Source organism: Leptodactylus fuscus, chromosome 1, assembly GCF_031893055.1.
Source record: "Leptodactylus fuscus isolate aLepFus1 chromosome 1, aLepFus1.hap2, whole genome shotgun sequence".
NCBI lineage: Eukaryota > Metazoa > Chordata > Amphibia > Anura > Leptodactylidae > Leptodactylus > Leptodactylus fuscus.
In genome coordinates, this window is record NC_134265.1 from 210,205,502 (window position 1) to 210,229,541 (window position 24,040).

Genomic DNA, 24,040 nt, shown 5'->3' on the forward strand with positions numbered 1-24,040 from the left:
CATCCTCCTGCTCATCTCCGCCGTCTACCCTGGGCTCGGCTGCCGCTGCGAAGGTTACTATAGCAGCCGCTAGCTCTCCCACACAGCTCAGTGTGTCCAGGCTGCTGCAGGCTATGCTACGTAGCCTGCAATAGCACTGGCACGATTATGCAATACATAGCAATACATTACGATTGCAATGCATTGCATTGTTCAGGACACCCCCTGCTGGTGTACAATGGTATTGTTTTGCAAGCTGCTGGATGCAGCCTGCAAACCTCATTAGCATTAAAATAAAAAAACAAAAAAACAATACTGTGAAACACACACACATTACCTATCCCCGCCTCCGAAATCCCCCACTCTACTAACTAAACTAAACATTACGCCTGCATACACTCACACTATTAGGAAATGCATTTCAATACATTACTATTGCAATGCATTGCATTATTCAGCGCACCCCCTGCTCTCCTTCACACCCACTAAACGCCCATGTATTTGCTGAAAATACACGTGTAAGGGTCCATTCACACAGCATAACGCGGTGCTCATTTGGTGTTTATTTTTACGCCGCGTTATGGGAGTGTTTGCGCCGCGCTATTTACGGTGCACGTTTACAGTCGTGTGTACGCGGCGTTAACGCCGTGTAAACCCGATCGTAAAATTTCACCCGCGACTCGATTTACACATTTCTACAATCGCCGCAGACGAAGTCGCGTGTAGCAGCTAGTTCTGAATAAAGCCACCAATTCATGAAGTATCAAAAAAAATAAAATAAATAAAATAAGCTGCATAAAAATAAACCCACTGGAAGTATGATGTCATGAGTTTTCGCCATCTATAAAAAGCAATTAAAAACCATACCTATAAAAAGTACAGCTCGTCCAACAAATAAGCCCTCAAACATCCCAGTCAATAGAAAAATATGAAAATGTTATATTTGAAGATGACTGAAATATTTTTATTTTTTTTTTCCAATGTGGGTTTTTATGTAAAATTAGTAATGTATATACTAGGTATTGCTGCATGTTACTTACTCTGTATGCTAAAGATTTAAAATGTTTTTTGTGTGTGTGTGTGTGCTTGTTTTTTTCGATTCACCTAGAAACAGGGGTGCCTATAACAATAAGTTATAGGCACCCCAAAAATCTTGCAAAAAAGACAAGCCCACATATGGCTACATCGATAGAAAGATTGAAGAAGAAAAAAATGTACAATGCAACAACAAAAGCCTCCACAGTTCTCAGATCTTTGTGGCAAAACTGGCTGCGGCAGGAAGGGAAATGTTTAAGCCTTGGGGGGTGTATATCGAGGGACATAGCAAATTTTAAAGATTATGTGCAAAAAGAATCCATTCCAGAATGGACCTCCCAGGATATCTCCTCAAGCCTGAGAAAATGGTGGACAATTTGGTGTACCCACGGCTTACATATTCACTTTTTCACCATCTACTATGCATTGAAACCTGAAAAACTGAAATAGAGGAGGAGCCATCCTGTATACAGGAAGGCTTGGTAAGTTAGGATGGGTATAGGGGAGGAGGAACAATAATGGTGAACGGAACGTCATCGGATTTTCAGAAAGTGTCCCTGGAGCAGTCACATATGGGTGATTTATAGTTTGGGGTTTTTTTTTGTTTTTTTTTTAATTGAAGCAAATTAGAAGTTAGGTGGGGGAAAGGAGTTTAGTTTAGTTTCAATTTATATTATTTATTGGACTACATCGTTTCAAGTCTTGAAAACAATTACTATGCACTTATGTGTGTTTGTGTGGCTTTTTTTTGTGATCGTGGTTATTGAATTTGTCCCTTTATGAGGTTCATTGTGAACTAGTTTGATACTATCTAAGGCAGGGTTTACACTGCCGTTGGATTCCATTATGAAGGTGTCCGTTTAAAAAAAAAAAATCAAATCAAAAAAACGGACACCTGTCATAACGGACACAAATGGACAGTAACTGATGGTTATCAGTTACTGTGAGTTATAAGTCCGTTGCCCATAGACTTCAATGTAAGAAAATAAATAAATAATGGACACTTGCCGTCCATTTTTTCTAATGGACAGAAAAGTCTTGCATGTAGGATTTTTTTGTCTGCTGGAAAAAAAGACTTGGGTGTAAACGGACACAAGATAAAATCCCATTGAAATGAATGGAAATTCTGATATTTCAGCTAGTGTCCGTTGCAAATGTCTTGTAACTGCCAATAGCTACGGACACTGCTGGCGGTCACCAACGATAGTGTGATTGCCCTTCCAACACATATTGTCCCATGATGAACTATTTGTCTTTGGGAGAAACGAGTCTGGAGGTATAGTGACAGACTAACAGGTGGTGATGTTTCTCACGAAAGTGAATGTTGTGGTGGCGTCCGCCGTATTTCTAAAGTTGTCTTGTAGTAGCAGTATCAGGAGGATTTTTAGCAGAAAACATTCACTCTGTAAGGATTATCTGTGAATTACTACCTATAATTACATCACTTCTTTACATATATCACCGAAGTGCTTGAATTCTTTAATATTATCAGCACAACCTCTATTACCGAGTATCGCATACAAATTATAGTATTCACTTCTGGATCTCTCAGCAGCATTCGACACCATAGACCACCAACTCCTGCACACTATGCTCCACACAATTTTCCCCAAGGACACCGCTGTCTTGGTTTTCTTCCTATCTTTCTGACCGCTTAGTGCAGGAGTCCTCAACCTTTTCAAACAGGGGGCCGGTTCACTGTCCCTCAAACCACTGGAGGGCCGAAATATGGCTTAAAAAAATTAAGATTATATGCTCCACAGTATTCCCCCCCACACACACACGGTATTATATGCTCCAAAGCAGACACCCCCCGCCCCCCCCCCCACATACAGTATTATATGCTCCACAGTACGCCCCCACACACAGTATTATCTGCTCCTTATTACGCTCCCCCCACGCAGTATAATCTGCTCTTCAGTACACCCACACTGTATTATATGCTCCTCAGTACACCCCCCCCCCCCCCCCACTGTATGATATGCTCCTCAGTATGCCCCCCCACCTCACTGTATTATATGCTCCGCGGGCTGTAGTTTGTGGAAACCTGGCTTAGTGTATCATTCACTGGTGTTCCTCTTCCTGTTGGCGTTCCTTAGGGCTGAGTCCTAGGCCTTTTTCTCTCTTTGCAGGACTTTCCTCTGCAACCATTTTAAGCGGAATCTTGAACTGAGTGGTCAAGTGCTAGTGTGAACCTAGCATAAACTAACCTTTATTATAAGCTATCCTTTTTACCTTACCCCTCCATCTACAAATTAGCCTGCACTATCTGTATATTTTCTGGCTCATTCAGCTTGTCATATGACCTTATTTATTAAAAGATGGCTGGGCCATTGTACCAAATAAGTCCTCTTACCTCATGTGTCTCCCTATATCCTCAGATTTTAAGTTCTCGTGATCAGGGCCCTTTTTGATATGTTAGTTTTTTCACGTTGTAATGTCATATACTGTCTTTTCATGTACTTTCTGATTTGTAATTTGTTGCTGATAGAAATGTTGGTGCTATATAAATATTATTATTATTATTATTATTATTATTATTATTACTTAACTGTTTAGAGTGTGGCTCTCTGCTTACTCAAGCTGGACACAAAATATTGGGTACTGAAATGGTGTATCTTTGGAAAAACTGCAATTTTAAATTTTCAGTTTAAAGAGGACCTTTCACCACTTTTGGGCACAGGCAGTGTTATATACTGCCAGAAAGCCGACAGTGCGCTGAATTCAGCCCCTCCCCTCCCTGATAATGCTCATCTATGGACGAGCTGTGTGAGCAGAGGGAGGGGGGAGTTCCTCCCGGCTCCACAGCACAGCGCGATAGGCGCCGCGAGGCTGAAGGACGTTCCTGGCTAATGGTCAGAAACGCCCTTCTGACCATAGAGCACTACGGTACCGGCACCGTAAGCTCTTTACACCGGGCAAAGATCGGGAAAGTCGACAGTGCGCTGAATTCAGCGCACTGTCGGCTTTCTGGCAGTATAAAACACTGCATGTGCCCAAAAGTGGTGAAAGGTCCTCTTTAAGGGGGTGTTCACACTACCCTTGCTATTGTTTATTTGTTTAGATTTGTAACAAAAGATAAAGTCCTGCATGCACACTTTTATCTTTCTGTACAAAGTTAAACAAACATGATGAGCTTTGGTCATGATGTTCACATTAGTGTCAGTGGGAGCGGACACAGAATCAGTCTGTAACAGTTTAATGGCCGATGCCGTCATCCTATGATGGAAACTAGCAACTGTAGTGAACGCTCCCTAACTTTTCAACTGCACTTTTATTTCTTAAGAAACTAAATTACTGTAAGGTTTAAAAATGCTTGTTATGCCCCATGATACTTTTTTTTTTGAGGGGTGAAGGGTATCTCCAGGACTCTGTAAAAATGGACTTTGCATCCAAATATTGGTCGCTGTAAATCTACACTCCAAAAGCCAAATAACATGGCACTTCTTCCTTTCTGAGCCCTTCTGTGTACCCATGTTGCGGTCGATGCCCACATATACAACTTTTTTGTCCACAGGCCAACCTCCTTTTAAAAGTTTTAGAAGTGAGTATCTGACATACAGTATAGTGAGCACAACGTATTGGGCACATGAAATGTCATATTTCTTTAAAAATTTAAATTTATACTTTGCACATAATTCTTGGGAGACACTCTTTGTCTCAAAATACTAAATAAATTCTTTGAAGGGTGTAGCTTGTATTTTCGTCTACTTTTTTAAATTTGACCTCAGAGCCTTTGAAAAATGCCTGCTATTGCAGTGTAAAATTAAAAAACAAACTCACTCAGTGCTCTTTGAATTTTGGGCCCTGTCATATTTAGGGCTTGTTCACATCTGCGCCCGTACTCTGTTCTGCAGGTTTCCATTTCCTGCACAAAACAGGGGCAGGAGACAAACCTGCCAGCATGTTTCAATCCCGTTCATTTGAATGGGCTTGAAAAGTCTCCGGCTGTGAGTGGCGGTGAGCGTTTTATGCACTCCGCGGCGAAACCATATTTTTTTTTTTAACCGGACACAGAGTCGGACATACAGTACTCTGTGTCTGGTTTTAAAAATAAACGGTTTTGCCGCGGAGCGCATAAAATGCTCACCGGTGCTCACGGCCGGACTCGGCATGACAGATTTCCGTCTTCTGCATGCAGAAGACGGAAACCTGAAAACGGAGTTCAGGCGCTGGTGTGAACTCAGCGTTACAGGCGAAAGATTAGGACCACTTGCAGGGTGTTTCTAAAATCAGGAAATGTAACATTTATAAACAGCTGACTTGCATTGAGATAGCATGTAATTGGGAAAATTTTCATTTTTCTCTATCTGCTGCACATTTCTGTTCGGAAAGCATTTCTGGGATCAAAATGATCACCCCTCAAAATCATTAATTAAAATGGATATAGTGAATTTTCGAAAATGAGATCACTTCTTGATATTTTCCCTTTCACTGGCAACTAAGGGAATTTTCAAATTCATGAAGGAAACTGAAAATAATACTGATTGCCCAAACAGAAGTTTTCAACCAAAGGAGGGGGTATTTCTCTTTTAATTGAAACTATGGGGCACATTTTCTACTTTAATGCCTTGTGAAAATGAAAAACTTGCCCGAGACTTTTTATTGAGAAAAAATAACTTTTCATTTTCATTCCCTAGTAAACAGCTGTGTGGTCAAAATGCCCACATTACAACCCCTCAATGAATTTATCAAGTGGTAGTTTCCAGAATGGGGTCACTTTTGGAAGGTTTCCATTGTGCTGGTACTGTAGGGGCTCTGCAAGTGAAACTTGGCGCCTGAAACTACTCCAGCAAAACCTGCTTTTCAAATGCCCAGTGGCACTCCTTCCTTTTGACATGCTACCATGTGTCTTCTACATGTGGGGTATTTGCATGCTCAGGAGAAATTGCGTAATAAATTGTGAGATGCATTTTCTCGTTCAACCTCTTGTGAATGTGTAAATTTTACTGCTAAATGAACATATCCTTGGGGAAGGGGGGGGGGGGGAGTGTCATAAATATTACCTCCATGTTTTAATTCCAGTGAAATGCTTAAAGGGATAATAAAGTTCCCGAATAATATACTAGATATAATCTTGTGGGGGACATAGCTCGGTATCAGCAAAGGAAAGGACCCAAACAGTCAAGGACAGGGACATGAAATATGCAGCAAAGCAGGTTTATTTAGAAAAAAACAGGAAAACAAACCTTGACTTCTGGCACAATATTAGCAAAATAAAATACAGCCTTAACTTCAGGCAAAAACAAAACAAAATCCTGCTCGTCTGAGCGACTAACTAAACAGAATTGATAACTTAACTACATGTGACTTACTGCTAGCCACACAAACAAAACAAGCATGATATTGTCTCAGTGGACTCAGGGTTACAGGACAGACCCAGCCGCTTCCTCTCACTCTCTGGATCTGCCCTGGAGTACAGGATCTGCAAACTTTTCTGGCTCAGTAGTGAGCCAGGGACTCACAATTCGAGCTGAGGCCTACTCAAGACCCTCACTGGAACACACATAAGTTAAAAACCTAGGCAAGATATAGCATGATTCCAGCAGTCTGCCTTTCACCTTCTCACTATATATATTTCATAATGTGGTAAATTTAGGGAATTACACAGCAATACCAAAGTTATTTGGTATACCGTATTTTTCAGACTATAAGATGCACCTAGGTTTTAAAGGAGGAAAATAGGGCAAAAAAAATTTTGAAGCAAAAAATGGTAAAATATTTCATATATGGGAGTTGTAGTTTTGCAACAGCTGCAAGGCCACATTGCACAGAGCATTTTTTTGCGGTGTCTGGTGTACTTTTTAGTTACCGTATATACTCGAGTATAAGCTGACCCAAATATAAGCAGAGGCCTCTAATTTTACCACAAAAAACTGGGAAAATTTATTGACTCGAGTATAAACTTTGTGGGGAAATGCAGCAGCTACTGGAAAATTTCAAAAACTAAAATGGTCGGAGTTTTTGGGTGCAGTAGTTGCTGGGTGCTGGGGAAGGGGAGGGGGTGTTTTGGTTGCCTGTCTGCCCCTTCCCTGAGCTTGAGGACTGGGTTTTTCCCCCACTTGGAATTTTCCCCACTATTTTATGGGAGATTCTATACATTGACATTGTGGCTGATCATAGACCCCCCCCCCCCCAAAAAAAATAAAATAATATATATATATATATATATATATATATATATATATATATATTTTTATTTATTTTTTGCTGACTCGAGTATAAGCAGAGGCGGGCTTTTTCAGCACAAAAACTGCTGAAAAGTTTGGCTTATACTCAAGTATATACCATTTTATTTAAATCAGAGGCAACACATGAAAAAAAAAAAACGGCGATTTTGGCACTTTTGATTTTAATGTTCACTGTACAGGAAAAATTTTAGTAGACCGGGCATTTTCAGGCACAGCCATTCCTAATGTGTTTGTTTCACAGTAATTTTCTACTTTAAATGTATTCTAAGGAAAGGAGAACTGATTTAGAACTTTTTATTTATTTTTTTATTATATTTTTTTTAAAGCAATTTTTTTTTAACCATTTTATTAGCTCCCCCCTAGGGAGCTTGAACCTGCAATTATCTGATTGCAAGTCCCATAGACGGCAATACAAGTGTTTTGCCGTCTACGGGAGATTCTGTATATTACTATATTAGACCAGCCGCCATAGTAATATTCCTATGACAGCCCTGGGAGATTTTAGTAGGCTCCTGGCTGTCACCAGAACAGGTTGCCAGCTGCAGCAGGAGCGTGGCGATGCTGCAATTCCGCCCCCCCCTTCCGTCCACATTCGGACTATAAGACGCACCCTCATTTTCCTCCCAAATTTGGGGGGAATAAAGTGCGTCTTCTGGTCCAAAATGTGTTCATATTTCTATATATTATATATTTATATTTTTAGAACAATTTTTTTAGTTATTTATATATAGGTCCTTCCGTATTTTCGGACACAGGAATACCTAATGTGTATGTGTTTCACATTAATTTTCTACTTTTATATTTATTCTAGGGAAAGTTTGTGCTTTAGAACCTTAATTTTTTTTTTTTAACTATTTTATTAGCCCCCACCTAGGTGGCTTGAACCCGCAGTCATTTGATTGCAAGTCCCATAGACTGCAATACAAGCACTGTTAGGTAAACTGTAATCACACAAGCAGCTAGAAGTGGATACAAACATATAAAGACCTTTTTTTTTTTTTTTTTTTTCTGAGATTTGCAGTGTGTTTAGTCCTTTTAGAGCAAGCAGTTTTCAGACATGAGGAGAATCTGCCATTCCTATGTCTGTTCATTATTTGAAAACAGAACTTCCTCCTCCACTCAGTGTGAAGATGTCCTGCTTATCTAATAGATCTGTGGACAGATCTTGGCTAGGAACAGGGAGTGAACTGCAAATTAACTAGAAGGGAGACGCCTAGTGGCAGTAACATTAGAGAGGATTTTTCAGGCAGAAATTAGCCACATTTACGTGCATTGTAATTTGGTCCAGAATCACATGTTCTTTGAAATGAGACTTAATTGTTTGAAAAGTCTAACCATTAATAGCCACTATTGGCTTTGTTACAAAACTGCAGCAAATTCTAAAACACAGATTTTCCACAGTATGTGGCCTGCAAGTTACAAGGTAGGGCCTTCATGAAATCTTGGGGAATATGGAGGTCATCCTCTTGAGCATGTTCTTCAAGGGATTAACTTCTTGGTGCAATTCAGCATATGTGCATGGCATTGCAATGGCATGGACTCAGGAGCTGAGCCTGCACTAGTTGTCAGCTTTAGATTTCAGCTGGGAGTCCCAACCAAAAATCTCTGTGTTGTTTATTCCCAGTGGGTGTTGACATGGTTGGATCTTTCACAATTTTTTTTCCTCCTAGGGAATAAGTAGCTGGTTTGTGACTGAGATTTTCACATTTCTTGCTTTTAGATCAGTAATTTTGCTTTTTCATTTATAGGGTACCCCATTTTAAAAACTGGATGAGTATGAATTCACAGCAGAGAATGGCAGTGGGCACAGACAAGGAATTAAGTGACCTTCTGGATTTTAGCATGGTAAGCTGTTAAATATAAACTCCAATACCCCTCTTAACAAACCATGTGTTCTCTTGCTATATTTTTTTATTACTTTAGTATAGGTCAGAGATCCACAACCATCAAGCTGCAGCCCAGTACTGGGCGATGGATCATCTGGGCTGCAGGTTCCCACAGGTGACACCCCCCCCCCATCCCCACCCCTCCACCATCCTAGATGGAGGTATAGTAGTAACATAATTAAAAGCTATCCATATTGGTTTCAAGTATGTTATGTTTATATCATGCACATTTGGGAGATATAAATCAATTTAAGAGTTGGTCTTGTCATTCGCACTTGTATAACATGAATTTAATATGGATCTTGTTTGTTCAGTGCAAAGATTATTGTTGTCGTGTATGGTTTTTCTTTTGTACTTATATTGTATGCATTGGTAGCTGTCTTCAGTGGATAAGTAACAAAACTGTTTGGTAACAAAAATATTACATGGTTGACTATTTGAAGGCCAATGTCAGAATAGGTTCACATCAGCGTTTGGGTTTCTGCTTGGGGACTCCCAAATGGAAAAACCTAATCTGCTTAAAAAAGTGGTGACCCCATAGACTATAATGGGTTCCGTGTGGTTTCCGCTCGGTTTCTGCCCGAAAAGGGTGAAAAATTTTCTCTCCATGTTTTTCAAGTGAAGAGGGGAACGGAATCCCCATACGGAGGGCCAACGCTGGTGTGAACCCAGCCTGGGATGGATTTGATATAACAGTATTAAAAAGCAAGTGGTGTGCTTTTGCATTTTATGCACTTTTTGTTTTTGCGACTTATTCTCTATAACTAATTAGTCTTCAGATCATTTTGCTGAATTTTATATCCAAATATATCCATCCATTCAAAAGAGGCTGCCCCTGGAAGATATAAACTATCTCTTATTCCTCAAGTGGTCGGTAACTGCTTATAAAACAAAAGGTTTCCACCCACTTGGCGAATTAGATCTAATTTATTTTGCTACTTCCTTACAGCTAATATCTAGCTGCAGTGTTTATTGAAGAAGGGAAAAGGCGTTGAAATGCTATATCTGAAAATGTTCTATTGCCCTAAGGTCACAAGCTATGAGTTAGCCATGGTGGAATCGCTGGGTGTGAATTACAGAACCTGTGTCGTGTATCCACATTGCAGAGACATATGCTGCAGCTCAACACAGTTATACACACTATTCTAGTAAACGGGTGTATGTTTGTGTCTGCTATTTTAATGGTCCCTGTGACTGTTGTTCCTGTCTTCTGATAGACCAGAATGATGGAGACCCCGGCACAGACTCTGATTATAGTAACTATTATAGAAAAAATGCTTCAGTTACAGAAGGATTTTCCAGAGCCACATTTATTCATGTCTTTGTGGAAACTGTGAACACCCCCCCATTCCAAAACTTAAATAAACTATTAGATCATGTTCACACTTGGTGTTTTTAGCTTTCTTCTCTGAAAGATGAAAAGATAATACTACTGCAGCTAGATTTGTTGATTAAGATTAAAAAAATTAAATAGTGGTTTATTGTATGCTATTTTGTATTAACGGCGTTTTCCCATCTCAGGTCTTCACTTGTTTCCACTTACCTCTAGTTCTTGGTTTCAAGCTCAGGCCGGCAGCATATTCCCAACATGAACTGTGGCCCAAATTTATTATTGCCTGTTTGTCAGATGCAACTTTTTGCAACATTTACCACTTTTCTGAAGAGAGGGTGTGGGGAAAGTGATGATTTTTCACCATTTACCACAAAATATGCTATAAAAAGTGATCAAAAATCATATGTTCCCTAGATCTGTACTATTATAAAGCACAGCGTCCTCCGCAAAAAATATGCCCTTAGCAATCTCTCTCAAATGAAAACTTAAACTGTTAAGCCTCTCAGAAGATGGCGATGCAAAAACAATTGATATATATCATTAAATGGATCTTTGCCCTGCAAAAAATAGTAACACATAAAAAATATATATATAAATTGTTGGATATCACCATAATTGTACTGACCCATAGAATAAAGGTAATATGTTGCTTATGCTGCATGGCAGGAAAAAAAAAACAAACGTATAAAGCAATGCCAGAATTGGAGTAATTTTAATCTACCAGAGTTTAAAAATTTAAGTGAAGTCAAATTTAAGTCAATTCGCTATGAGCACCCCAAAGTGGTGTCATAAAACATAGGTGCTACAAGGAAAAAGTAGGGAATTTGGGGTTTCCAATGTACTCCACAGTTTACATATTCACTTTTTACCTTCCTCTGTGCATTTACATCTGGGAAACTAATGCTCAGTACACCCATTGATAAATTCTTTGAGGAGTGTAGTTTTCAGAACTGGGTCACTCACAAAGGAATTCCATTTTACGGATACCTTTTAGAGGGTCTGCAAATATGACATGGCATCCAAATACCAAACTTCTAAATCTGCACTACATAGTGCTGCTTCACATCTTGCTATAAAAATTAAAGGGATTCTACCATTAAAAAACTTTTTTTTCTAGGTAACACGTCGGAATAGCCTTTAGAAAGGATATTGGTCTCCTACCTTTGGAAGTGATCTCTGCCGCGCCGTTCGTTCGAAATACCGGTTTGTAGCGGTATGCTAATTAGTTCTCTCGCAGCAATGGGGGCATCCCCCAGCGCAGGAGATTCGATGGGGGCGTCCCCATTGCTGCTCGAAAACCAACTCTAGCGTCGCCTCTGTCTTATTCTGCATTCTCCCTTCCTTCTTCGGCTGGACGTCGGACGCCTGCGCAGTACGCTCTGTTCGGTGAAGTTCCTTTCTAAAGGCTATTCTGACGTGTTACCTAGAAAAAAAAGTTTTTTAATGGTAAAATCCCTTTAATTTTTATAGCAATACGTAATTTCAGTGTGCATTATGTTGTGTCCGGCTTGTATCCGAGATGAGCGCTCCAAAAGCTGCTGTGCCTGAGAGACCCACTTTTTGGAGTGTCTCTTTGCTGTCACAAGCTGGGCACTAAAATGTTGCATCTCCTGCAAAATTGCAATTTTCACCTTTCACCGTTAGCTGCACATTAATTTCTTTAAGTTAATGCAAGGGATAAAATGGTTGCTTTGCCACTTGATAAATGTCTTGAGGGGTGTAGATTCAAAAATAAGGTCACGTGTCTGCGGATTCCACTCTACTGGCAATTCAGTGGCTCTGCAAAAGTGGCATGACGTCCAAAATAGCGCTCCTTCCCTTCTGTGCCTGGCTGTGCCGAAACAGCACTTTATACTCACATGTGGGATTAAGCATTTTATCCTGAGTACAACATTATCATATGTGTGGGCATAAACTATAGTTTTGACAAATGGCAGGCTGCATATGCGAAGGAGCGTGCTTTTGGAGCACAGTTTGTTTTAGTCGGTTTTTGGACACCGTCACATTGCAAAGACCCTACCTGTATAAAATGGAGTCGCTTCTTGGGGAATTCCAATTTACTGGTGCCTTCAAGGCTCTACAAAAATATGGTGTACATAAACGTCTTTTTAAATCTATACTCCAAAAACGGAGAAGCGCAGTGCTCCTTCACTTGCTCTGCTGTGTGTCCAAACAGCAGTGTGCACCCACATACATAACTTTTTAGTACCGTATTTTCCGGACTATAAGGCGCACATAAAATCCTATGATTTCCTCAGAAATCGTAAGTGCGCCTTATATATGGAAGCGGTGGCACACGAGGAGTTAAGCGGCGGCCGCCGGCAAAGTCTGCCTGCCGCTTCCATGCATTGCAATGGGAGCGCGCTATTCAAATAGTATTCGTTCATCTCTAACTTCAATTGTAACTTCTTACAATTGAAGTTAGAGATGCGCGAATACTATTTGAATAGCACGCTCCCATTGCAATGTATGGAAGCGACCGCCGCCGGCAAAGTCTGCCTGCCGCTTCAAACGATTCTACCATTAAAATAAGTTCTTTCCTCTGACCACGTCGGAATAGCCTTAAAGGCTATTCGTCTCCTACCTAGCTGCGTCCTCCCCTTCTGTGTCGTCTTCTATGGGCCTCATGGATGACGCATGCGCAGTCGGCTCTGGCTGCGAGAGCCTGTTAGAGCCGACTGCGCATGCATCATCCATGAGGCCCAAAGAAAACAACACAGAAGGGGCGGACGCAGCTCAGGAAGAAGGCGGCGCTGGCTAAAGGTAGGAGACGAATAGCCTTTAAGGCTATTCTGACGTGGTTAAGAGGACAGAACTTTTTAATGGTATAATCTCTTTAACTCCTCGCGTGCCGAGCGCTTCCATTCATTTCAATGGAAGCATGCCATTGAAATGAATAGAAGCGGCTGGCACGTGGGGGTTAAGCGGCCGCCTGCAAAATCGGCGTGCCGCTGCTTTCCATCACATATAAGGCGCAGCGCTGTCCGGTGCGCCTTATAGTTCGGTGCGCCTTATAGTCCAGTGCGCCTTATATATGGACCTAGGCAGGACTATAAGGCGCTCATGGGCAATGCGCCTTATAGTCCGGTGCGCCTTATAGTCCGCAAAATACGGTACCTAGGATAACCCACTTAAAAGTTTTAGGAATGCCTGCCTATGATGACCCAAACGAGACGCAACATATTTTGACATGGCATATTTCTTTCAAAATTAAAATTTTCTATTTATACATTAATTTTTGGGAAACTCTCTTGGTCTCAAGATACCATATATAATATATATTAGTGTATGGATTGTATATCTATTATTTTGAAATTTAGCAAACTTTTACAAATTTCAGGGTTTTTTGTATAAATAGAAAAATATTATTCAATGTTTACAACTAGCATGAAGTACTATGTGTCACAAAAAATCAATCTCAAAATCACTTGTATAAGTTAGTTTCTCAAAGTTATTGCATACAGTTGTGCTAAAAAGTTTACATACCCCGGCAGAATTTCAGAGAATATGAATGATTGTCAAATTTGTGTTTTTTCCTTTTTAAATCATAATGACAACCAAAAACATTAAAATGATCTTTATGTATAATTGACATGCTGCAATTTGCAAAAAAAACGCAAGAGTTTTTAAAATTGCAGCATTTCCAGTGCGGATTAACTTCTGCAATGTGTGGATGGGATATTAGCCAGAATCCCATCCACCTTGCAGGGACTGTAAAATGTTGCGGTTTATGCTCCATGGGGCCCCGGGTTTGATGTACTTTCACACAGTTTTTTGGGCACGCCAAGGATGTTTTTAACTATGTTTTTTTTGGGTTTTTTTTTTTTGTCCCGCTCCCCCTCCCCTTCCCAAGCAAGACTCATAAATGCATCCAGTAGAAGGGAGATATGAGTCATTGCTTTATATTCGTTCCCTTGGGCTAGACACTGATAAACTATTCTTTTATCAGATCTGAAATAATTTGTCTCTGAGCTTTTGACCAGGGACATAGATGATTACATGCTGAAATAGTGGTAGTGGGTGTTTCACAAAGGGATTAAAAAAAAAAAAGAATAGTTTGCTCAGCCAACAAACCCAGCATCACGCTCAGTAAAACAGCTGCAGTTCTTGCAGCAGGGAGTCCCTGCAAATAGAAGTTTCCCACTGCTGGTGAGAGGTTGTGAAAAGGTACGTGGGGGCCCCTCCATTTCCTTTTTAGTTAAGTAGGTGAACACTCACACCTTCATACTAGGAATCCTATCTCGTTAGTAAATAACTTGCAGAGAAGTGAGAAGTTCACTTCTCTAAAGGACAGGCTGCTAACACATCTTTAAAGAGGTGACAACCAGGATGTGGAACGAACTACAGGACCTCCTTAAAGAGACTTTGATGTTTAAATCAAGTCCTTAAAGTTGACCCAGATCTCAATTAATTGTCCATTCGAGGATTTTTTATTTTTTATTTTATTGCATTCAAAGATTCCTTGTGTGACAAGTTTTATTCTATTGACTTGTAATTGAAATGATACTGTAATTTCTCAAGCCTAGTGATAATACAATAACTAGGTAGGCAATGTACTGTACCTAGAAATGTATGGAAATTCTTTTTCCTCGAGTGCTAAAAATATATTATTTTACAAAATCTAACTACCATTAGAATAAAGCCTTATTCATGCAACAGCATATAAGTGCATGTTTTAGTTAATAAAATCTAAATGACTTTTTCATTTTTTGTTAAACTTTTAATTGCTATAAATATCACTTCAGGTACAATAAGACAACTGAAACTAGTTTAATATAGAAGTTTTAGTATTAGTATTTTACTATTTAGTATTAATATAGAAATAGTTTTGCCTTCACATAGATTGATAACATGGCACCGATGTTATACCTCGAGAGTACCTCCAGGATTAGCATTTCTTCTTTTCACTCCTCCTATGAAATTAACACTTTAATTATATTATACAATTATTGATATTGTATAATTAGATGTATAATTTGTTGCATATTTTAATTCTTATGAAAGTCATTAACAACGATTGTACCGTATTTTTCGGACTATAAGACGCACCTAGGTTTTAGAGGAGGAAAATAGGGAAAAAAATTTTTGAAGCAAAAACTGGTAAAATATTTAATATATGGGAGTTGTAGTTTTGCAACAGCTGCAAGGCCACACTGACAGGTGACCCTGCAGCTGTACGGGGATGCATAGAGCGTTTTTTTTGCGGGGCCAGCTGTACTTTTTAGTTATACCATTTGGGGGGATATCTATTGCTTAGATCACCTTGTATTGAAAAAAAAAGAGGAGGTGATTTAGAACTTTTATTTCATAATTTTTAAAGCTTTTTTTTTTTTTTTTTTTTTACTATTTTATTCCCCCCCGGGGGCTTGAACCTGCGATCACTTGATCGCAAGTCCCATAGACGGCAATACAACTGTATTGCCGTCTATGGGACATTCTGTGTATTAGTATTACGGCTGGTCATAGACCCAGCCGCAATACTAATATATAGCAGTGACAGGCCTGGGAGCCTCATTAGGCTCCCGGCTGTCACCTGAACAGGTCGGCTCCTGCGATATCGCCGCGCAGGAGCCGGCCTGCAACTTTACAGGTACGGGGCCGGTGGGGACCGGCCCCGGGGGAGAAGGGGCCGCTGATACTGACCCGGCATCCGCTGTACTAGAGAGGCGGATGCCGGGGAGGGATAGACGCCGGGGCCTGAGACATCGCTACGATCCTCTCCCCTGCATGAAGCCAGCGGCGGGGGCACGGAGGAGCCCCTGCCGCTGCTGGCTTCATGCAGGGCAGAGGAGCGCAGCGATGTCGCAGGCCCCGGCACCTGTAATGGCGTCTATCACTTGCCGGCTTCCGCCTCTCTATTACAGCGGATGCCAGGCGCCACCTTCAGACTATAAGACGCACCCTTCTTTTCCCTCAAAATTTTGGGGAAAAAAAGTGCGTCTTATAGTCCGAAAAATATACGGTATTTTTTTTTTTTTTGTGAATTGGAGGAGCTTTACTTTGTCTTGATCATGTCTGTCAGTCAGTCATAGTCCTGAAGACCTCTTAGAGAGGCGGGAACTGTGTGCGAATGAACGTTACAGTGAAATACTTACAATTTAAAGGTATTAATTTTAAGGCCCGACTTAAAGCAATATGTCATGAGTAAACAGGTTGGTTTTATATTCATGACTTCCAATACGTACGCTTGCGACATTGGAATGAGATCAGATAGTAATGAGTAGAGGGATGGGAGTTCTCTGTCGAGGGCATAACAAACTGGAAGGGACAACCTTACCAAGTGCCACAGCAAATTTTGATAGTGGAGAACCACTCAAAGAGCTCATTGGAAATGCCTATAAACCTCAAAACTAGGGCAAGGTGTGCCATGACAATCCTTGGAAGGCTTTTTTGATATATAAGGCCAGAAGGGAGACAGGCTGTTGGTGGGAATTAGCCCAATGAATAATGTTACAAAGTTTTCTGAGGCTTGTTTACCTGGAATAAATCACTTGGTCAGAGTGTAAGGGACTGTAATAGGCCATTAAAAAGAGTGGCAAGGATGGAGGAGAATCTCTAGCTAGCTAGATTTAAAAGTGATATGGGTCTATAGTTGGCGGGGGTAGTATCGTCTTTTTCCAGGTTTAGAAATAACTGTTATGGATGTGATGAGCATGTCCTAGGAAATTTATCACCCCGCAGGTCGTAGTTAAACATTTGTAAAAGGTAATGGGTTGGATTTAAAAAGAAATAAATAAAAATGTATAGTAAAGGGAGGAAAAACCATCTGGCTTATTCTTAAGGGCATCAAATATTTGAATCTAATTCTTCCCTTTGTAATGGGATTATTTAATGACGTTACTTGGCCAGTTGTCACAGAAGGAAGAGAGAGGGATTGGAGAAAGGAAGTAATCTCCAAGTGACTGGCTGAGTTGGTGGTGGAGTATAAGTTTTGATTAAAACTAGTAGTAATATGAATAAACAGAGTTGGAAGTAAGTCTGGTGTCATGGTTGTGAGCTGGAGGAAAGCAGGTATAACCACTCCTATTCCCATTGAAGTCTCCCCGAGCATTGGCTACATAAAGAGACTGGAGAGCAGTATGGAACTCTCCCTTGACCTTGAAGTAGAGTTTATCAGTAGAGGGGGATGGAGTGGTCCAAAGTCGCATTGAAAGTGAAATTAAAATCTCTGCATCAGCCTAGTTTAGAAATATCAAGGTGCCTAAACACATCACATAACATAAAAAATGTTACCAGGGACTAAGTGGGGTTATAATAGTTGAATAGGCATAATTGTTGACCATAAAGGCAACCTTTAACGATAATGTATCACCCTTGAAGATCCATCTTCATACTCTCAATTTGCTTCTCTTAGGTACATGATTGATAGGGGTATAATAGGAGTGGAAAAACTTGGGGAGCGATGTGGGGTGAAGTGAGATTCCTGAATGCAGAGAATATCAGGTTGCAGTTTCTTTAGAAAACTCCTTACAATGTTTTTGAGGAGAATGACTCGTAGTGTAAGGGGATTTTAAGTCTTGCACATGGGGGAACATAAGGAAGTGTGAAACTTCTTGTAACTGAATAGGGCTATACAGTTCACGTAGCCTTGGCCAGGGCGAGGCAGGGGAACAAATTGGCCAAAGGCATAGAGTAACATTGGGATGTGCTGTGGATGTTAAAGTACGTAAACAGCATAGAACAATAACAGCAATCTCTGAACTAGGGTGCAAACACCAGGAGGGAAGGGTGTGCAATAGACCTTTTTAACACAAAAGATGTGGGGGGGACATGGAGACCGCTGCCTCCAGTCAACCCCACAGTAAAGTGCAAGTGAATGTTCGAAGTACCATCGGCTTCTAAATGGTATATCTAATAATTCTAGGAATCACCCTAGAAAAGTAGCAAAAATAAGAACAGTAGCAATAAAGATAAGGCAATGAGACATTTAGGCAATATTGTGAGGCCAAAACCTCAAACCTGAGACTACAGAAATAACAGTATAAGCAATTAGAAATGTCCATACTGAGAATTATGTGAATATAACAAGGCAGGTGTTCATATACTTATCAAGGAGGCCAAGGGACCTCAGTAGGACGTGAAGGACGAGGAGGGTCCCGTGGCTACTAGATCTATATCGTCCACCTAAAGTCCTTTGCCTCATAGGATGTGGAGTTCCAGAGAGCGAATTATGTAGTCCTTGTTCTTAAGAAAGCATTCAATGTGGAAAGGGAAACCAGCTTGGGCTTTCTGCATGGCAAGGGTGATGAAGCGCATGGTTCTATGCCTATCCAGGGTGGCTGGAGCTTGATAGGTTGTAGATTTTGGGCAGCGGACAAGATTTGATCATGGATCTCTGGGTAGTGTGACTTGACTATAATGTCTCTGGGTACATTTGGGTTTGTATGGCGACCCAGTGCTCTATGAATACGGTCTATGCAAAGCAAGGTGGGGTAAGATTGTGGAGAGCAGAGCCGTAATCATCTCCCACAGTGTAGTCACCGATTCTGGCACTCCTCTATTACAAATGTTGGCTCATCTATATCTATATTTTCCAGGTCTTCCAGCTTAAGGTCAGTGACCTCAAATATTAGGGCATAGTCATCAAGACAGGTTTTATCCTCCTCCAAAGCGTCAGCAACTTCCAATCTATCCTCCACCTCTGAGACCCTGGATCTAAGGTACTGGATTTGTTTGAAATCAGCCTTTCCTTTAGAGAGTTCAGAGGAGAATACCTGTTTTGAGCTTTGCAAAGAGGGCATTAGGATCAGGGCTATTGGTCTGACGTAGTGCTACAGTGAGGGGAACCACCGCCTTCTCAGGTAGGGTATGCCAGGCAGCAGAGTCCTCTCTGAGTTTTCTAGTTTTTGGCTTTTGAGAACATGTAGTCATTTTAGGACACAAGCAGGTGATAGGGTGGTAAATAAAGCAGAGGTAAGCCGTTGGTACTGATGGGATTGCCGTGGCAGATAACTGAGGAATTAACTGAACGTATTATACATGTGGCGAGCAGGCCGGAAGTTAGACAGCAGATATTAGTGTGCTGCAATCTTGGCAGGACATAGAAGCTTTAGTTTAATGGGGACTGAGCAGTATAAAATATATTAATCCAAGATGGCCACCAAAAGTCTAGCAGTGACTGTTGAACACAGTATAGCCTTATGAGGGACTCCAGCATCCAGACTACAGGTTCAACAGTAAGGAACCCACTGGAGCTCTGAGGAACAGGCCCCACAAAAAAGGAGAAAAGGCACAGAGGTGATGTCTGAATACCTCCGATGTCTGTGTAAAGGAGGCTGCAGGCAGTCTGAGGTGTCTTCAAGTCTGGACCTGAATATGAGATAATTACATAGTTAATGTGAATGAAAGAAGACATATGGCCATCAAGTTCAACCAGGGGATGGGAAACGTCATGATAGTCTATATATTTCCAGAACCATCAATGCTCTAAAAAGGCATCTAATCCTGTTTTGAAGTTGCCAGCTGTGATTGACGTGACTAGTTCCTGGCGTAGGCTATTCCACAGATTCAGGCCTTACAATGAAGAAGCCTTGTCTGCTTTTGAAAGTAAACCTATTTTTTTCTCCAGGAGGAGGGAGTGTCACCTTGTCTTTTGAAAGGATTTTACATGGAACAGCGTTTCTCCATACATCTTGTATGGGCCATTTATATATTTATACAGGTTTATCATATCTTCTCTAAAATGCCTCTTTTCCAGACTAAACAGATTTAACATCTTTAGTTTCTCCTCATAACTGAGGTCCTCCATGTTTTTTATCAATTTTGTGGCCCTCTATTGAACCTTTTTCCAACTCTAGGAAATCCAGTTCTGGCTTTGGCTGAAGAAACTATTAACAAAATTTGCTACTAAAAGACGCTGACACCAGCTTTCTTTTCAATAGAAAACAGGCTGTAACATTCTCCCTGGCAACCCTCTAACTGAGCTGTTACTAGAGAACTTTGTATGCAGCAGTTCATGCTGTATATAAAAATCACGTTCCCGATTGTTTTTAACTAGTAATATCTCTAGTTCTTTTATAGTATTTCAATCTTGGCAGCTTATGAAATCTAAGAATCTTTGCTTTCTTGCAATAACAACAAAACTATTTATCTGCATGGTATAAAACCAAATATACAGGCATTTGTAGTAGCCCCCTTCCCCTTGGTAAATGCTTCAGCTCTACATGCTACATTGACTACAGGACAGAATCACCCTGAAAAACCTCTTATGTGAAGGACCCATATAGCAAACTGCTGTCAAAAAGCGCTGTTCAGAGAGTCTGGAGAATTTTTGAAATCACAACATTTCTAAGTTCACAAGCTTCTGTATGTTTACACTCGGCCATTCTGCTCTGTGTTCCTCTCTCTATATTGCACAATGAGTGTAAAGAAAGTCTATCTCCTCCTGACTAACTCTTCTTTTCTTCTCTATTCTTTTTCTGTTAGGAATCTTTTTAGCTGCACAATAACAGTCAGTCAGGAACGCCCTTCCTCACCGCAGCGCCTATAGCGCTGTACTGTGAGAGCAGGAGGAACGCAGCGCACTGTCTGCTTTCTAGCGGCATATAAAACCGCATGTGCCCCAAGTGCCCTCTTTGAAGGGAGCTGGATGGAAAAATGCTGCAAGTAACCCCTGGCCTCCCGTCACTTTCATTTTGACAACGGGCCTGCTGTCTCTCCTCATGCCCTGATCCCTTACACTAGTGGAATCAGGGATCGATAATCATCAGGTAATTCCCTGCTGCTTTCACACGTTTGCTCATGTGCAGGCAGCAGAAATGATTTGCGATCCCTGCTGCCACTTAGGGTATGTTCACATGGTGGAAAAGGTCGCGGAAACCTTTTCTGCCTTGTGAAAATTCCACGCGACTAGCCACAACGGAATACTAATGCATCATCTGCATTCTGTCGCATCATCCCGTGTCTGATTAGGCCTGAATGAATGTGCCTAAACAGGAGTGTGTCTTGAGCCACTGGATGCCGCAGCTGAATCAGCTGTGGAATCTGCGGCAAGATAGGTCCTGCTTTTTTTTCCCGCTACTAGCTAGCAGGAGAAAAAGCGAGCAGCTCCCATTGAAATGAATTGAATGGGAGAAAACCGGTAAAAGAAAAGCTCCCAAATAGAAAATAATCACATACCATATATTAAAAATTAAAAAATATATATAAATTTATTAATCAAAAATTCATATATTGATTAAAAACACCATATCGCAGCAGGGCAGATGGAAATAGGCCATAAGACAAATGAGCCAACAACACCAGACTCATGGGTACACAGTATAAGTAACAAAAAATAGAACAATATATAGGGGGAAGCATATATAATCCAATATATCAATGCACTAAAGTAATAAGCCAAGTCCAAGAGAGCCCACCTCAACGTGTTTCACCCCAAAACAGGGTGCCCTCAGGAGGTATAGGGTGTCAACAAAAATATTGCTCTTTTACAGTGGACCAACCAGCTCAGAAATTAGTGCGTCCTGTCTGCGCATGCGCATAATCTGCAGTGACGTCACTAAAGCGGCCAATCATGTGACTGCTGTGTACAGCAGTATCACATGACTCTGCCTAAATAACAAGCGGCAGTTAATTATATTAGGACCGCATCTAAATGATGTATCATTATATTCACACAAGAGGGGCTGATCACGTGATCGCATAAAAAAAGAGCGGCTTGACTAGTGCGGAGATAGACGCGCATTGCTTCTGTCGGTACTGGATCGCGGGATCTCTCTTTTTTTTTTTTTTTCTTTTTTTTTTGTGTGATCACGTGAGTATTTCACATTTTCACTTTATTGTTGCGATTTGAGATGATGTTGGTTATTAATTTAGTGCCTTGGTCACTTTAGTTAGGTACATATACTTTTTGCTGTAGAGGGAATAGTAGGCATTATACCATCTATGTTAGTTAGTCATATTATTGACAGATATTGATGTAAATTGGATTATATATGCTTCTTCTTATATACTCTATTTTTTGTTACCTATACTATGTACCCATGAGTCTGGTGTTGTTGGCTCATTTGTCTTATGGCCTATTTCCATCTGCCCTGCTTTGATATGGTGCTTTAATCACTATTCATGAATTTTTGATTAATAAATTTATATATATATTTAATATATGGTATGTGATTATTTTCTATTTGGCTCTTTTTCTTTTTCCGGTTTTCTGTGATTTATCTTGTGGCAGTCTATTTGGTATACTTGGCAGTCTTTCCAATTAACCATGAATTGAATGGGAGCAATTTTTGCTGATGGATTTTGAGGCGGATTCTAATGTGAACTAGCCTTTAGTGTAAGGGATTAGGAACGGTGGGTGGGAGTTGAATGTTCCTCCTCACTGCTGTTAATGTAAATCGTTTGAGAGGTACTAATAGGTAAATATATGGGAGGGTGGGATTATAAGAAGCATACTGCTTGGAGGCACTATGATAGGGCATTACACTGTGTGGGGGGCACTAAAGTTTCAGTGCCCCCAGTATGATTCTCCTTAATGTCCCCATTCACAGCTACTTAGTAACCTTCTCCCCTCACCCACCCAGTATAATGTCACGTCATTGTCCCTTGCCTTGCATGCCTCATTGGTCGCCCCTCCCCCCCACCTAAACCCAATTTATTTATTTTGTCTACTCCTGGGGTGCATCTTATAGTCTCATATCATTTTGTTTGAAAAATACCGTAAATACTGGACTTGTTCAGCTTGGACCCTTACTTGATGGTGGACTCTGGTCAAAGGACGTTTACTAAAGGTAGTTGGGTACCCCTACTTTATTGGCCTCCCTGTTCCCTGAGCACCACAGCGTCATCAGCGGCCTCCGTTTCTCACTGCTCCGTTCTTGAAAGACTATCCCTCCTTCTACACCTCTTCACTGCTTCCAAAGCAGCTAGTCACGTACAGCGCATGTTAGATTTTAATCGTGCTGTACGTGACTAGCTACTCTGAAAGAAGCAGTGAAGAGGTGTAGACAGAGGGATCATCTAAAGAAGGGGGTGGTGAGAAACTGTGGCGGCTGATGACGCTGTGGTGTTTATGGGAACAATGATAAGGCTTCAGGTGCTCCCTGAAGATTAATTTGCATATCAAGAAAACTGGGTTAATTAAAAAAAAAAAACGCTGTGATCAATTTATGACCGGTATGCCTAGAATAGAATAGCCTTTCTAAAGGCTATGTAAAGATATGCTTATTTAAAAAGCAATCTAGCTAATGATACACTCCCTTTAAGCATTTTATTTATTTTGGCTTTTTAATTTTCTGTGGGACATGGTTTATAACCCCTTTTAAGACCAAACCGGTTGGGTGGAGCTTGCACATAGCAACACATGTCCATATTATTTGTGTTGCTGCTTTCTAATGACTATATATTCATGTTTTCCAGATGTTCCCGTTGCCTGTGGCTAATGGTAAGAGCAGACCTACAACACTGGCCAGCACTCAGTTTGGTGGATCAGGTAAAGACCTTTTCTTGGATCTTGCCAACTGCACTTGTCAATTTTATTTGTAAAACAAATAAAGGCAGCATTTTCATTGCAGTGTAGTAAACTATATCTTTGAAATGGCGTTCTTCATGTTAAGTACACAAGAACACTTATTATTTTGAATATTCTTTGTATCTTTTAAGATCCCTTTTTCAAT

At 40.7% G+C, this 24,040-nt stretch overlaps 1 protein-coding gene across 4 annotated transcripts in view; it reads left to right on the forward strand.

The window, feature by feature from the left end:
* TCF3 (transcription factor 3) overlaps positions 1 to 24,040 on the forward strand; it is a 104,302-nt gene that overhangs the window by 14,416 nt on the left and 65,846 nt on the right. For all 4 annotated transcript variants that reach the window (XM_075283186.1, XM_075283203.1, XM_075283212.1 and 1 more), the window contains 2 exons: positions 8,954 to 9,050; positions 23,784 to 23,856. In XM_075283186.1, coding sequence (XP_075139287.1) covers positions 8,976 to 9,050; positions 23,784 to 23,856 — 148 coding nt within the window. In that variant the 5' untranslated portion in view covers positions 8,954 to 8,975. The remainder of the gene's footprint in view (positions 1 to 8,953; positions 9,051 to 23,783; positions 23,857 to 24,040) is intronic.